This window comes from Coloeus monedula, assembly GCF_965178545.1.
Source record: "Coloeus monedula genome assembly, chromosome: 2".
NCBI classification, from domain to species: domain Eukaryota; kingdom Metazoa; phylum Chordata; class Aves; order Passeriformes; family Corvidae; genus Coloeus; species Coloeus monedula.
In genome coordinates this window covers 36,484,398-36,501,934 of record NC_138782.1, presented here as the reverse complement: position 1 = coordinate 36,501,934, position 17,537 = coordinate 36,484,398, and the positions used below count along the sequence as shown (strand labels likewise).

The 17,537-nt window shown below is 41.7% G+C and overlaps 1 protein-coding gene across 1 annotated transcript in view; it reads right to left on the bottom strand.

Moving 5' to 3' along the window:
- Window positions 1-17,537, bottom strand: part of KIF26B (kinesin family member 26B) — a gene marked incomplete at both ends in the record, with an annotated part of 277,666 nt that overhangs the window by 189,673 nt on the left and 70,456 nt on the right. Inside the window, one exon of the mRNA XM_082276851.1 lies at window positions 90-623. Coding sequence (XP_082132977.1) covers window positions 90-623 — 534 coding nt within the window. The remainder of the gene's footprint in view (window positions 1-89; window positions 624-17,537) is intronic.

Sequence of the window (17,537 nt, the reverse complement as noted above, 5' to 3'; positions counted from 1 at the left end):
CTACCCCACAGGAGCTAACAGTGCCAGTAAGCCCATGCAAGCTTCAACAGGAAGGAAACAAGTATATTCTGTTATCTGAAAAGACTTACTTGGTAGGGGTAGAGAGTGACTCCATTCGTTCTTGACAAAGACCAGGTGCCGTCAAGGTACTGGTGGGCCTGGATAGCCACAGAGTTGAGAACATTACCATTGCTGGGGCTGGTGGCCATCTGAAAGCTGACCTTGGCTTGGTGTCCAGGAGAGCCATTTTTTTTCTCCACCCCATTTCCAATTCCTAGACTGTTGGGTTTTCCACTGTGTTTGTTGGCAACAAAGCCTGTATAATTAGATGGAGCATAAGGAGCAGGCATATATGTCCAGTCCCTGGGCTGCAGGCTGCCCATGTGCCGGGGACTCACCAACGTGGGGACATTGGAGAGAGGTGGGGGAGAGCCTGGTGAGCCATCATATTGTTCTGAGTTGGCAGCTTGCTCCAAGGTCAGCACCATCTGAATGGCCTCTTGCTTCAGCTGGTTCAGGTGTGTGGCACAAACATCACATCTGTTATCCTTCTCATTCCACGCCTTACGAATGGTATTGGGAACTTGGAGCTTCTCGTGAATCACTGAAGAGAAGCCTGGGTCCTACAAATCAAACAGAGGAGGGTAAGGGGGGGACAGGAGAGAAATGTTTAACCATGGTCATCACAGTGAAACACTATTACTGCATTTCTAAAGCAAATTTATGAGATAAGCTTAAATGCAAACAAAAGCTATTAGATATAGTCAACATATGCCAGCAGCAGAGTTGAACAAAACTCAGAAACTAGATTGTGTTGGAAAGGAAAAATTCTTTTACTTTTACTGATAAGTGGCAAATATTATAATTCCACTGCAAGCTTCAATGCATGGCAGAGAAAAGGAATTAACCTGCTCCACACCACTGCACCTAATTTCTGGCTTGAGTGAAATCTACTCTTAGTTACACAGGTGAGATTAAGAGCAACTCCACTATAGCCAGTGGACTTGTAGCAAGGTTCATAAATCCATCTACTCATCAATACCAGCTTTTGGCATTTAAAAAACCCAGGAAATACTCTGCAACAAAAATTTAACACTTCAAAGACAGCAATAAAAAAAAAAAATTTAAAAGTACCACCACTCTCTCAAAAATCCTTTTCAGAATTCAAAATAGATGTATTGTTGGTAAATTAATTGATCAACTATCCACTTTTCAGCCAAAAAAGAAAAAAACAAATTAAATCAAGCCACCTTTTTGTTAATGAAATGATCTACCACTATTCTGTGTATCTGCTGATATCATAAAACAAAGTAACAATTTTCTTCAAAAAGTACAACATTTATAGAGTTAATAATCTGTAAATAATTATTTTCTTCTCTGAAAGCACAGTTCTGGTGCAAAACCACCTAATCAGGTTTAAAGCCTCTTGTCTTACAGCCTTACCTCATGGGTAGATATTTGAACATCAGTGGTGCTCCCCACAGGGCAATATGCCCCCTGATCTGACTACCATCACTGCATGCTGGTCCAAATTGCAAAGTGCAAATTGTGAAGCCGAACAGCAATCTTAAAGCAGGCTTGTCACCAGACTTGCCCGGTTCTTACAGTATCACACAGTTTTAGAAACTCACAGCAATGATGTGTGCATTGCACAGAGCAAAAAGTGATAGATTTTTGATGGAAATATTTATTGGCATTTTCACATCACATTTCTACAGTTTTACAGATCAGGCAGGACAGACTTCACCTGCCCCTCCCTAATTTTTGGAGACTTACTGGTGGATTTTCTTATGCGTAGTCAAAAAGATTAATAATCAATAGTATCAGAATCTTTTTTCTCTTCATCTTTGTGGCTTTAACAGCTTTAGCAGCGAACTGAAGTTAGAGAGTCTATGTGTGTGTGAGGGAGAAAAAATCCCACAAATAGACAGCACTCTTATCAAGTAATTAAGTAATTTGATGAACCCCATGCATCGAGATAGACAAATTTCATGTCTTGATAGTTTGGTTGTGCTGGGAAAGTGGGTAGGGGGTATGACATAGGGAGGGAGAGAATTCATTGGTAGAGGGTCATATTCATTATGATCTGTCTTTATTATAGACTCAAGCATTTTATTTTCACTGTTTAACTACCGTGAACAGTTCCTCAGCATGCAGTGATTAATTGATTCATAAATCATGGTGCCTCTTTATGCACAGCAGCAAAAGAGCAGTTCCAGCCACAGAAGCCCGGGAGAGTCATATAAGCTGATGGGAAACAACAGGAGGCTGAGGTCTGATCAAGCCTCAAGCTGGTCATTTCTATTCTACACACAAAGGGGGTCAGAGCATCAAAGTGTGTCAGGAAGGCAGGAACTGGATTCTGCACCAACCCTTCCCCCTTAACCTTCGGGAAGGGGACTGGTAGAAATCAAGGGGAAAAAACAGGATGCAAAATATGTCGAATCACATTTTCCACCCCAGACCATAACTAGGTCAACAGATCACATCAGATATAGGCATCCACTCCATGATGCCAGGTGTGCAGGGAAATGATTCTCTATTTTCCCCATAATGAGCAAGACAATCTACCTATACAGCTGAAGTGAGGTATGAGTCTTCTTTCCAGGCTGCTCCACGTCACTACAGGAGAAATCCTTGCCAGCTCTTCCTTCAGCTAGCAAGTGCCACAGGGGTGGTTGCTGCTCTTTGAAAGTTAACTTCCCTCAGGCAACTGGGCTTGGACCCAGGTAATTATATACAACATTCAGATCCAGCAGCAGTTCAACATGGAAATTCCTGCATACTATGATAAATATTCCAAGGAAATAAAGCCTTCTCCACCGTAAGCAAATGTCAGCATGACATAAATATTCAAGTAGCACACCAGCTTTAAAGAGTGCTGGACAGCAGTGAATTCAGCTTCATCTCAGTGTTAAAACAAACATCAGATCATTCTCTGATACAACAATAAACAGAGAGAGAGAAGGAGGGAGAGAAGGCAGACTGTTCTTCCTCAGGAGCAGAAAGAAGAAACAGGCACAACCTGAATTTATTACTCCCAAGACTAGTCCTACTAATCTATCTGAATCTACTAGATGGATGGTTCAATACTGGATCCAAGTCTGGGATATGAAACAGAAAAGTCTATGGGACAGCAAATAAATTTGAATAAACTCAGCTTCCAGAAGGACATTAGTCACATTTTGTTCTCAAAACAAAACTGATAGAGCCTAGAGAGTTTACTTCCTTATTCTGCACTAGGCAGCTCTACTATAATCTCACAGAAATGGCTGATAGCCTTACAACATATTTAGCAGGGAAGAGGCCAAAGCTGAACTATTTCTATACCCTTGCTCAAAGAGCAGCTACACTGCACTTGCTGTTTCAGTATTTCATCTGCAAGCAATCATCTGCACACATTCCCCCCAGAATGCTTATCAGTTCAATAACCAGCATCTTGTCCCATACAAAAGTGACAGGCAAGCCTTGCTGGATAAGTGCTTTGAGCCACCTGCACTGAGCAGCAGGAATTGAAAAAGGTTATAGCCTCTACTGAAACATGTGAGGTCTAAGAAACTCCACACTCTCTGGCACAGGAGCAGATCTGCTTGTGAAATCTGAGGTTGACACTGAAAATACCATTTATATTTTGGCACTCATTTCCAGTCCTGATGGAACAAAGCATAGTCACACTGAAAACTGAAAGAGGAGTTTAAAAATCACAGAAGAGTTTGCTTTGAGTTCAGGGCAAAGGTTCATGATGGTTTCTCTTCTTGCTGCAATGGTTCACCCAACTTTAGTATAAACAGCATTACTGTAAACTCCTATTCCTATAATAAACAAATGAAAGCATGTAAGAGGTCTGAAAGCTCCAGGAGATCAGCCACAACACAGACCATTGCATAACTGCACAAGGCAAGGAGCAAACTAAACAGAGTGCACACTGAGCTATGCTGCAAGAAGCCTTTTCACATTACCTTTGAGTTCTCAAGGTCAAGTAAACACCAAGATAGTAACTAATCCCTGATCTTTGTTCCTGAGCTAAAAACCCATACAGAAAAGACAGAAGATGGAAGGAAATTTTGTGTGTTAGAGACCTATCACAGGTGACCTGAGGAATTCTTGTTTTACCCAGATAACAGGTATGGAGAACAGGCACAGAGAACAGGTGCTAGCTAATAAATACTGAAGTACACAAACAGCTCTGCCAGGGTAAAAGCAGTCCCAACTTCATGGGGGAGGAGGAACTGCATGATTACTGTACAATAACTTAAGGTAATGCAGGAGCATCCTCCACCTCTTTCATATGCCTTCATAAACCTCTACCACCTTGCTGTATAGTGTTCACGGTGTTCTAACTCCATCGCTAGGAAAGCAGATGACAAAGAGAATAATCCTGTCCTTCCTGCCACCCAGATTAGAGCCCATCCATCTTCCTCAAGAAAGAAGGCAAACAACCACTTCCAGCATGAAGCACCCTGTTTCACATATATATTTACACAAAGCTCACAAAAGCTCTGTGATGAAAGCAGGATGATTTCAGCTGGTGGACACAGAAACAGGCAAGAAATAAGATGGACAATTTGCACTTTTACATATTACATGGAACCTAGTTGATCATAGATTCATATACAAATACCTCATGCACATTCTACTCTTTTGCAAGCATACGGCAGGCAGATACTAATATAGGTAATACTCCCTAAGATTTCATACATAACTATATTTTATTTGGTCAATGACAGCCTATGCAAGTTAGACATGATAACCTTATGTCATCACCTCAGAGAAAACTCAGATATACAATGGATCTCAAGATCTTCTTGAACAAATTTTGGTCTTCAACACCAGTATTACTCATTGCTCTTTACAGAAAGACAAGGAAGTCAATACTAACTAAATCACAGAGGCCAGCTTCTGCTCACAGATGCTCACAGAAGACTCATGGAGTTCTTTTGTTTCTGAAAGGGTCCATGCAGCAATGACAGGGTGAGGGGAGAAGTAGAGGAAAGCAATGATCGAACTTCTCCCGAGGAAGGAGAGTGTTTTCCAAATTCTCCCACTCCACAGGCAGGGTGTAGAAGAACTAATTAAGAAACTTTAGTAGGAGGGAAGCCTTACCCTTATAAAAAATCCCATGACTCTGCAAACATCTCTGCTCTAAACACAGTACTGTTAGTCCATAGTTGGTCTCTATTTAGGAAAAAAATAAAAGGGGGGGGTGGGGGGAAGGAGAGAAAAATATTAAAAAAGAAAAAAAAAGAAAAAAAATGAAAAAAGAAAAAAAGAAAAAAGAAAAAAGAAAAAAAAGAAAAAAGAAAAAAAGAAAAAATCTCCTCCATTCTCCTTTCTCTCTTGAGGGTGTACTTTCCAGCTCAATAAAGAGATTATACTTGTAATTTACTTTTCAGAGGCACTCAGGCTATTTTCCAAGTGACTCTGCATCCTAACTTAAACATATCCTATCATCTTATAGGCTACATTTGAGACATTTGCTGTTTTCAGCATTCCAGAGCCCCAACAGTTGAAAAACAGCTCCTCACTGTTACAATGGCACCACTTCTGTTAAAGCAAAAGTCCAAATATACTGAAGTCAATGGGAGTTTTTCTTCAAATAAGCACAATGAGATATACACTCACACTCTAAATGAGCAGCACTGCACCATCAAACTGAGCTGGAAACCCTTGGATAAAAATCAGTTCACTTTGGTCAGTAAAGACTGAATCATCTGAATTACTTAAGTTGGCAGGATCTCTGCTAACCCAAGCAGTTTTCTGGTAAGTAAGAGCTAAAATTGCAAAAGAGCAAGACCAAGGGGGCAGCAAGGTGGCCTCCCTTGTTCTATTGCTCTGTACACAGCAACTGACACCTTCTCTGGGCAAGATCACACTCCTTACCCTCCCTGCCACAGAAGTCATTCCTCACACCCAACACATCTTCTTCAAATAACCCATCCATTATCACTCCCAGCTGAGCAAATGAAGCTATCTCCTTTGCTAGAAAAGAACATATTTCACTCTCTTCCTTCTGAAGTTCTCTCCTTTTCCCAGCAGGAACATCCCCCACTGTTACTCCATGTTGGGGACAATAGAGAGCAATGAAACTGGAGAGCTGTAAGTGGGGAACTTGGGCAAAAGAAGAGACAGTGATCATGAGGAAAGCATAGTGGAATAAGAAAGAGCCTTTTTACATTAGCCTGTTTCCAGAAAGCCCTTTTAAAAGCACTGCCTTACCAACTACAGCAAAAAGTTCAGCAGTATTATTATACCCCACTTCTTTAACTATCACCATTCTTGTCTGTCAAACTATAACATTCTACTGCTGACTTGAGCCTTTCCTTTCAAAAAGGCAATGAGAGTACACCCTGTCCTACAGTCAGTATCTCCAAAACACATCTGGGAGACCAGCTCTTTTCAGAAAGAGGGGGAATTCAAAAATTAAGTCTTAATCCTGTCTGGTGCAGCCCTCATAACATTAGTATTTCAAGGTGTTTTTCTTGAGCTGGCACATACAACTGACATTTGAACTTCTATAATTTAACACTTGTCAGTATAAACCAGACACTCTGCAGCCAGAAAAATGTGTTCCTTTGGTTTAGGCTGTTTTCTTATCTGAAAGAGACAGAAAGTCTGAGCAGGGTTCACCTTACAAACTCACAGCAGCAGGAAGCAGAAGACAGAAAACCCTGAGAAAATAGAAGGATTAAAAATGGAACAGAAAAAAAACAGGAGAAAAAAAACCCGAAAAGTGTTTTCTAATTGCTCCATGGATTGGCTTATGGCTCATGGCTCTGCTGATGGATCAGCACTGACGGACTTACAGCTGTACACGTCTGGCACACAGGTGTTTGTGTTAGCATTCGATAGCTAGACAGCAGCCAGATTTTTAATTGGGTTGGGAAGAAGAGATGAAACAGCAGCAGGGAAATCTAAATACACATTCAGTGGTGCAAAATCCAAGTCTTGACCAATGAGCTCTGCTATGCAGTTGTCGAGAGCTCTGCCCATAGCAGGCACAGGGTCTCCTGGAGGGAAGATTCTTCTACAGTTATGTGGCAGACAAAGGCAGCTGTTGCTGAAAGAGCAGCATTTGTCAACACCCTTTTGACAGAACAAAGAATAGAAACAAACTCAGAATTGCAGAAACCTCAACCCTTATGCTGGAAAAAGCAGCAGCTCTATTCTCCCTTATTTGCATTCTACTTTCCTGACTGGATACGGAAAGATTGCATTTGCTTTCTTAGCCACCAGAGCACACTCTGAGCTTGTGTTCAACAGATTGTTCACCTTGACCCCCTGGTACTTTCCTGCATCATTGCTATAAACAATTTTGTGTCATGCATGGAGCCCAGATGTACTTCAGATGCATTTTTGATCAAGTTTCCAGTCACCTCACAGAAGTCAGTGGCTATTGCTGCCTCTTCATTCAACCGAGGTCCAGCTACAGATTTGACCCAGCTACTGTTAGGATCAGATGCTTCCATGAGCTTACAAACTGTTAGCCTTATCAACCAAGTGTGACTCTCAACTCCTCACCGTAGTGGCAGTCATGATACCTTTTTGCCATAAAATCCCTCTGATGCCATTGACAAAGACATTGTCCTGTATAGCTGATATCCTTTCACTTACCCTTTCAAGCCCATCTGGGATAAGCATGAAGCATGACTGACCTATGATTACATGGGCCAGACATGTTAAAATGCTGGAATAACATTAGTTTTTCTTTGATCCTTTCAAACCTCCCCATTATTAGAAGCTTTGATAAACATCTAATCAACAGATCACTTGAACCTCTTTGAGTAACCAGGATGCAATAGCAATTCTTGTTCTGACACATCCCCAAATTTTCAAAGTTTAGCTTGCTTCTCCTGAGAGGAAAGCATTAGAGTTCTTTGACAAATGCCAGCACTGAACTACTCTTGACACAGAAACCAGTGATTTCTCAAAAAGCTGTCATACCTGAAATGAGGTAACTAAATATCACAAATGAGAAGGTCGGAACAGTATTTGTGACACCTATATGCTTACTGTTCTCCTGATTAAAAAGAGGTTTGTGGCAAACTAAAACCACTTGTAACTCCTTTTCAAACATGAGAATCTCTTATTTTAAGCAAACAATAGTTAGAAAGATTATTGTAGGGTTTATTTAATAATTTAGCAATCTCAAAAAAACTATTCAACATGTAACATTTTTTAATCAAATCTGTTCTTCTTCAGCACATTTACAATTGACAGGCATCAGAGAACCAAAAACTTTTGGGCCTCTTAGCTAACTTTTGTATCCTGCTTTTTTAAACTACTTCTGCAGCTCTTATGCATTTCTCTCCTCTCTGAGAAGCATTATTATCCTTAAATTGCATGCAAGACCACAGTTTTGGAAGGGAAGAAATTTCAAAAAAAAAAAAAGGAAAAAAGTCAGTAGATTGATACAGGTTATTGGTGGCTTTTACAATGGGTAAAGAACTTTGCCTTTGCATGTCCAAAGTTCCTTTTCATTTTGGGTTACTGTGTTCTTCTGTTTTAATTCACTTGGCGTTTGGAAAGAATTTTACCATTTTGTCCCCTTCACACTGAGGTCCCAATGAGATGCAGCAAAGCTACCTTTCATTCATCTTGAATATGCTCTCCTCAAGCAACATTCATTCAGGTTCTCTTTTCCAGTTTCTTTTCTGCTGCTGTCAGATTTCCACCTGTCTCAGCTTGACTGGAGAGGAGTTGGGAACTTCAAGGATACAGATTGATTAGAATTGGAGCATTGCAAGTCTTAGTACAGAACTAATCATGGACAGCTAAAACCTGAAGAGTTGCAGTTTAACAGGGTCATTTGAAATTCACACTTTAAACTGACCTTCTTTCATGTCCTTGAACATGAAAACACCAAGCAACCCAAGAAGTCTTAATCTTAGCAAACAGAAGTAAATTTCTATCCACTTTATTCAAATCAGATGGAGCTAATCTGCATGCCATCTAGGAAACAAGAGAATTTATATTGTTCCTAAACACTGAGAAAGGAGACCACAAAGACAACAGCTGCTTCACAGGAATGATGAAGTCTCTCTCCCATGCACATTCACAGTCAGAAGCACATGAAAAACTGAAATGTATTTGCCTCTTCTCTATGTTTCAATTTTGCATTAGAGGGATAACATTGCTAGGAATATATAACTTGGAAATAGGAATGAGTCTCCTCTCTGCACTGGTTCTCAAATCCTTCTACATGCAGAGCATTCCAAGCTGCACACAAGCCTGCTCCTACCACTCAGTGGCAGTCACATCTCACACTAGTATTGACTGGGGATTTCCATCAGCTTTTTATCTCAACTGAACTAAACATGTATCTCAATACTCACAGGGCTGCTACGTGCCTTCTTTAGAAGATATTTCCCCTTCATGGGAATGCACCCGGGATCAAGCAAGTAGGCATTGAGAAAGCTGAATGGTTACTTAAGAGATCTTGAGATGCTGAGAACTGTCCTAAGAGCACTGCACAATCCTTTAGACTACAGAAGAAAAAAAACCCAAAATACCTACTTGAAGCTGATGATGAGACTGGAAGGGGGTGAAGGAGGGAGAGAGGAGAAATCAAGATAATAACCTTTGAAAGAATTCTTTTCCCCTAATTTCTGACATGAGCAATTTGAAGGTCTATTGATGGGGTAAACAATTGCTGACCTAGAAGGAAGATCACAACTTTGCTCAGTAATTATTAATGAGTTGTATGCCACCCTGCTTTCCCAAAAGATTTTATGCTGTATTTTGGATGGACAGGAGTTGCATAAGAGCATCCTGTAAGCCACACTGAGGTTTGACAGCATTTGTCTGAAACATTCTCCTGGACCAGGAGGAGCACCTCGCCTGCATATCGCCAGGCCTACAGCGGGCTGCTGCTTGAAACAGCGGCCACATACCAGGTGCTGACAGTCACTTGCTGCACAGGCAGCCAAAGTCCCCTGCTGTCTATCCATACAGGCTCTCACAGTCGCACTGCCATCTGGTAAATCTTTCCCCCTCAGTAACATTTGGCCTGTTATCATTATCACCTCCTTCTCACCCCAAGTCATTCACCCACAGAAGGGCGGCTCTGCTTCATTCTGCATCACGATTGTGCAAACTCCCATCATGTCCAAGATCAAACTACATTTCAGTGACACAGCCTCATGGAGATCCCATTTTTACCTCAGAGAGGGAAAAGCACCACCATCCTGTTCCTTTCCTGCCAGCAATACAATGGCCATGCTCCCTTCCTGGTTTGCACAGCCTTTTGGAGTCCAGCCTCAGGCTCACCAGGCTTGTCAGGTGCACAGCTCCCAAACACAGGAGATACCCTTCAACCCTTCTCCTGCCCCTCGGCTGCGACACCCCACCTCACTCTGCACACTAATCCCAGCTCAGGTTAATTGATACCATGCTTACCACTTTGGGTGTGCATAACATTACTCGTTATTTTTTAATAGCACTTGGGTTTGTTTTTATTAATACTGTGAACTGAGAAAAGAAAAATCCCAGTGCAACCCAGTGAAATTTAATTCTAACCGTTTTACATTATCTCAGCGTGAGTTATGTTTACTTGTGAAAGCTCCTCAGCTTTGATGCAATACCAGACAGTAACCAGATATAGTTTTGTATTTATAGCTGTTTCCATTAACACAGTTATATTAAGAGCTTGTTAATGATCTAGTTATCAAATTGTCTAATTATGGTTTTGCTTAATTTCTTTTGTGCATATGAAATCACTTATAACTATTGCCTGTGATCCCTGTAACACCTAAAATGAGGTGTAACATATCAAAGACTGCTCTTTGGAAGTGAAATTTGTATATGCAGGTACACTTCTTTTATCACTTCTGATCTCATCATATTCTACAGATTTCTCATGTACAATAGTGTAGATATATTGATACCATTTGTATGCTTGCAGAAAAATATTGCAGACATATGAAAACAAACAAAAATACACCAGAAAAGTTAAACTCTGTCTTTGAGGGTGCTATGTGCCCCTAACCTCCATGCAGCCAAATCTAAAAGCATTACAGCAGCCATGAAAGAACACTTATTCCACCTAGGATACAGGGCAAGAAGCAGGAGCACACCTCGGCTTTTCAGCTGGGAATAATTTCATGAGCAAAGTTGTTTGCAGATTTCCACTCCAGTTGCAAGATCAGCTTATGTTTTATTAGCACAGTATAAACATTTGTTATATGCAAAGGAGAACAACGAGAAAAAACCAAAATCCTGAATAAACTAATGGAAGTAACAGGAATCTGAACTGCTGTCAGTGCAAACTGAGTTATTCTGTCACAACTCCCTCACATACAGCATGAGGTCAAACTGCCGTGCACGGGACACCTTTTCTCCAGGCAAAGCTCTTTTCTCCAGCCTTGGGGTAGTTGCACTGTTTAGCCATGCCAACACACGTGGCAGAAAGTGTGTTATGACATACAGCCTTTTTTTCTTAAGTCTGCTGGAAACATACCTGCTAAATTTCCTTACACTACATCAGTGTGTGACTTTCTACCCAAACTATAATCTAATGTGTATAATTCAGCATATGCTTCAGCTCCAATTCAACAGACTCTGCCTGCATCTGCTGAGGCAGGAATTGCACAGGTTTCGGTATTTTGTGCCAAGAGTAGGTGATAGAGTCTGACTTTGAGGGGCTGGTGAGTGCAGGAAGAAGTGTGGGGAGGATAAGAAGCTGTGGTCAGGATGGAAGCTGTCGGGCTGCTGAGTGTGGCTTTACATGACAAGAGGAGCACTCCAACTCCACTCACCATGGCTTTTGCAGAACCTGCATTTGGCTGCGTCCACGCCAGGCAATCCAGAAGGCACCTACTACAGCAGCACTGACTCAAGCTGATGCAGCTGAATGATATAAGGCTGCCCTGGGGGAAGATACTGTCTTGGGTCCAGAGGCTGATGAGCTGCTTGGTTGCCAGACATCTGGTGATGTGGGTATAGAAGAAACCTTCATGATCTGAAGCCAACTGAGTTGGGATGGAGTACAATATGATTCTGTGGGCCATGGTCAGCCCCCTGAGATTGCTGCTGCTTCTGAACACTCACAGCCAGGAGCAAGCAACGTGGCCTTAACATTTACCACTGTGCTTCTCCAGGCTGGAAAATGCTCTGTTTCAATACATATCTTTACAGACAGATTAGGGGAGCTTTGGAGTACAGCTAATAACCCCTTGTTGTTGTTGCCTACTAAACAAAGAATATCACAACTCAAAAAGTAGGCACTATTTCAGTACAGAACTATTGGGTTTGTTCAAAATTACTCACACTGTGAAACCCCAGGCTGTCGCAGCCTGTGTCCCATCCTCTGCACCCTCACAAATCCCAAGCAATTCAAATGGTGAAGGATGCAACAGGGCTCAGCAGGAAAGAGTTCTCACCAAGGTCTCAATGAAAGCATTCAGAACTGAAGGAGGCCAAGCACTCCCCTCCCCACATCCATTCACTGTGAACAGAAGCCTCAAGCGCTTGCTAAGGGACCACAGGGGACAGGCACATAATGAGCCCTCACTGCCAAACAGCTCAGCATTGCTGGCCCCTCATGACACTGATCTACAAGTGTGGGCTAAAAACATGTCTAACCCATTCTCACCACAGTTCACGTTCTGTCCTGATTAAGCTAACTGCTGACAAGCCCAAGAGGGGATCAGCCTCTTGACTTGTGTGGTCTGATGAAGGCTAAGATTACAAATCTTTTTCCAAATAGTCCCCAGGTGAGCCACACACACACCAAAACAAAAAAAAAAAAAAAAAAAAAAAAAAAAAAAAAAAAGAGAAGGTGGGTGGAAACTTCCAGTGGAGGCTGGTAACATTAGCCAGCAAACAAAAATACAATGTACCTCAAGTTACAGTTCCAGATGAAAAGCTCTCTAACCAGTGGGGAGGAGTATGGATTTCCAACTTTTGTAAAGATTGAATGATACTGATCATGACTTCAGACTAATGCAGGACTTCTTGTGCACCCAGTCACAGCATAATCCATAGGGAAACAGGAATCACATCTGAAGAAACAAAGCTAATAGTTCTTGAAACAGTCCCTGCCACTATGACACTGCTCTTGAAATACACTAAGGCTAATCACCCTCTCCCCTCTACCCAAGGGCGCCTCCTGCAATTAATCTACAGAGTAATCCTCTAAATCAAGCTCCAGGTTTCTCCACTACTAATTCAGGTCTTAGATTCAGAAATCAAACCCAATTTAAGAAAATCTAGACGTACCTTCTTAAATAAAAATCATTTACAATCAGCAGAGCAACCCAATGGCCTCTTAAAGTACTTTATAAGAATTTCAGCAACTACTGATTAAGTAAACACATTATAAAATCTACATACATGCATAATTCATGCAACATGAAAAAAATCTAATTTTTGTTATTTATTGACAGATAAGCTGACATCTGGATTTAGATTTTTAAAAAGCCAACTAAACAAACAAACAAACAAACATGATAGTGTTAACATATCCGAGAAAGATGCTTCAAGGAAAACAGTGCAAGGAAGGGGGAAACAAGGAGTTGTTATTTTACTGGTTTAAATTTGTTTTTGTCTGAATAGCTGAAAGCTACATATCCAGAAAGAAAACAATTGTGAGAAAACTCTCCTACCACTGCATTACCTTATTTTCCTCAGTTTCATTTCCAGAGCTTGGGTCTCATTTTATTAATAGTCACTATCTACCTCTCATACACATCTTTACTCCTTATCCAGACAGACCCAGACAGTTCCCATCAGAGATTGTTCTTCTCTGAAGGAGATGAGGCACAAGCTAAGGAGCATAATGTCCTGGAATTAGCATCAAATCTCACGATTTCTACTTCTGGTGCTGGAGCAGAAGAGTTGCACTGAGATGGAGATAAGCTTGAGAGTCAGATGGCTGAAGGAGCCTGAGCAGGTCAGCAGTGATTAAAGGTGCCACTGTGGGTTTAGGCCAGATTCCCAAAGCACGGCCACATGAAGCATTTTGCAGCCAGCTCCCACAGCAGGATCTGTATCCCAGACCTTGGTGCCTACAGTCCTCAGATAAACCATGAGGAGCAATAGGGACTCTTGAGCAGTGACATCTGGCAGGCAACCACATAACCTTGCAAAGAAAAGCTGCCAAGCATGAGATTGTTTATTGCAGTTCTAAACCTCCAGAGCTGTTCGACCAGGATCATTAGATCCTCGCAGACTGCTACGGCAACTGCACCATTCTCTCCACACAGCTGCACCCCTTTAGACCACACCACTCAGTACAGCAACCTTTTGGGGTTTAAAACCTCCATTTCCTCAGAAACTGCATTGTCCACCTTCATGCACCACCATGGCAAGACAAGACACACTATCTATTGTTCTTGCAGAATGTGTGCTGCTGAGCAGCCATCTCGTGTGGCCCCAAACTCCAGCTCACCACAGCAGATGGGGAAAGAGAAAAGAGAAAGAAGCAGCCACCAAGTAATTAATATACTACAAAAATGAAACAGATTGTCCATTGTCAGCCCTCCTACTCAGGACCTGAGCAAAGGTTAGGGACTGCCCTATAATAATAATAATGCACTCTTAGTTTGTATTTGCTTTTTCTTATGAGCAAAGTAACACAGTCAGAAGAGCCCTAGAATACTGCACTATTCAAGCTAGCAAGATCATGAGCTGTGTCTCACAGGAAAAACAAACTGCCTTTGCAAGCTGGAAGCTTGCAAGGACCTGATTCCTGTATGCCAACAGACCACTTTGGAAGCATACAGTGGCTCCACCTAGTACATTGTAAAGTGGGGCAGATTTTTTTGTCAGCCATGCTTCAACTTTGTAGATGGACATATAGTTGCACTGCACAATCAAATTATTTGACATTTTTAATTACAAGCATTTTTGCTATTTTTGCAACCATTTGTACAGTTTGATATTGATAGCCAGAACTGTGGCTCCAGCTCACAGTACTTGTCTGAAATTATTTTATCATCAACACTACATAAGCTATGTGTAAGGTCTTCTAGGGTTTTCCAGATGTGATACTAGAACATTGGGATCTTTTTGTTTTATTAATGCTTACAGAGTTCCTATTGAGGACTCCACTGATTACCAAAGGGACTGGCAGTCTGGAGTTACAGGGAAGTTCAACTCCCCCTCCCTCCCCTAATTTTAAATGCTTTTCGTGTTCTCAACTAAACCCTGCATTTATTATTGTAATTTAACTTACTCTCCCAAGTTACCATCCACAGAACGTTTTCTGGCATGCTCAAAAAATTCCACCAGAGACCTTTTCTGGCATCCACTTCTGTAGCATTTTCTGAATTTATTAAGCAAAACTTAAGTAACATGGAAAGGGAAGGATTACAGAGACATCAGTTGGTATCCAGTGCAAATATAACTAATGAAATATGGCGTGTGCAAATACATTCAGAGTTTTTATGGCTTTTTTTAAAAAAATAAACATTGAATACACCACTGCTTATTAAGTTCATTTGATTTCTAGGGAGAATTATACCTGCACAGCTAGAACATTCTACACCATCTTCCACAACAGATGTGAACCTCTCATTCCCCACCCAACCTTCTGCCCCTGTTCCCAGCCAGGCTTTGTACCAAATTGCTTTCACACTTACACTTGGCAGCAATGTCAGACATATCGGATGTATAAGGTGTTTGCAGCCCTCTTACACACAAATAAGCACTGAAATGTCTCTGTCCTGAACTTTGTTATGGCTAGTTTCCTCATGTCCATGTTGGTATTTTTAAAAAATCTACACAGAAAAGCGCCTTTGCTATTTAATAACATATAAAGTCAGCTCTCAGAGGGCAATACAATAAGAAATCTCAAAGGTTTGAAGACAGCACAAGTTATTCCTTTCAGTCCCATTTAGAAGCGTTTTTAACTTCAAGAAGGGATACTGCAGTGCAATGAATAAATAATTCTGATCCCATCTTGCAAAATCAGTCCCAAACAGAAATTGCAAAGCCATGCACTTCCTATACTCTCCTTGCCCAGATTCCCAGTTCTGGATGATCCAAGAGTACTTGTAGATTCTTGAGTAAGAGAAGCAAAGCAACAGTATCACAGAAGAGCTGAGTTTGGAAGGGACCCCTGGAGATGATCTCAATACAACCTCTGTGTTCAAGTAGGACCACCTAAAACAGACTGCCTAGGACCAGGTCCAGTCCAGACAGCTTTTGAACATCTCCAGTGGACTCCACAACCTCTTTGGGCAACTTGAGTCAGTGCTCAGTCACTTGCATGGTGAAAATGTTTCCTGATATTCAGATGGAAGCTCCTGACACTTTTCCTCACTTCTTTCAGAGCAATCCAGATTTGTGTGGGCTATGGTACCTGGCAGAACAGATGTTCAAGTCACCATCTGGAACATGATTGCTAGAGATTCCCCATCTTTGTACATACTCACTACACATCACAGCAACCACCCCTACTGAAAGTCTTTCTCCCTTTACTTCCTCAGGTGAGGGAATCCTCAGGCTTCCTTTACAGTGACAGAGCAGAAATCACCTACTGTACATGTCCAAACTGGGCTCAGAACTCATATGATCAAGTCTACTATCAAATACATTGTGGCACGCTCCAAAGCGGCAGCAAATGTGCCAAACAGCGCCGTGCAGCCCTGTGGGACATGCTCTGCCTGGGTGGGGAGCAACTATGGTCCTGCTGACAGATTTGGGACACTGCCTTAAGCCTTAAGCCTATTCTTGATTCAATGCATTAAAATGCCTTTAAGTCTCATCTCAGGCAACCTGTTTCATGGATTTATCTTGTGAGTGATGTACTAAAGATGCAAGTGAAACGTGACATAGAAATCACTTTCCTAAGTCACTATGAGCAATGGCTAAAACAGAAAGAATTTTTTAAGTCAGTAGTCTGCAACCCAGTGATTCTTCATGTAGCCAAACAAGGCTGTAAAGGGACTTCCACAGGGAGGGACATATTTGAGCCCTTATGGCTCATCACGTGCAGTAACTTATGGAAATGTTGTCCCTTTGTCTTCTAAAAAGTTCATTTCATTTTAAAACAAGTCTGAAAAGAAGAAGTAAATAGTATAAGAAACAGCCAAGATGATAATTTTACGTGGTATCACAGCAGTCCTATGCACAGAAAAACCCCATGTGAGGGAAATGTGTGTCATGGCTGCCTCAAAGCAGTAAAAAGGCTTGGCCAACAAACATGGTGCCTGGGTAGCCATGCAGACCCATGGCACCCTGCTCACAGCTGGGAAGCTCCCTGGCTTGGATCACCAGGATTTGATGCCACTACAAAATTCAGTTTCCAGAAGATGTTTGTGATACCACACTCTCAATTCTGCCCTTGGAGAGCACAGAGGTACCACGCAGATGAAGAGCTTTGGGTGCTGAACTGGTCCCCTCTCCCTTCCCTGCCAACCCCCAACACTCTCCTGCCCCTTTGAGCTCCCCAGGGTTTCCAGCTACCAGAAACTTTGCAGAAGTCAAGATACCCCTGTGATATGTGACTAGAAAAAATAAAATAGAAAGCTTATAAAGCTAAAAATAAGTGTAAGCTATTCTGGTATTGCTTGGGTGGGGGAGATGGGGAAGTAAAA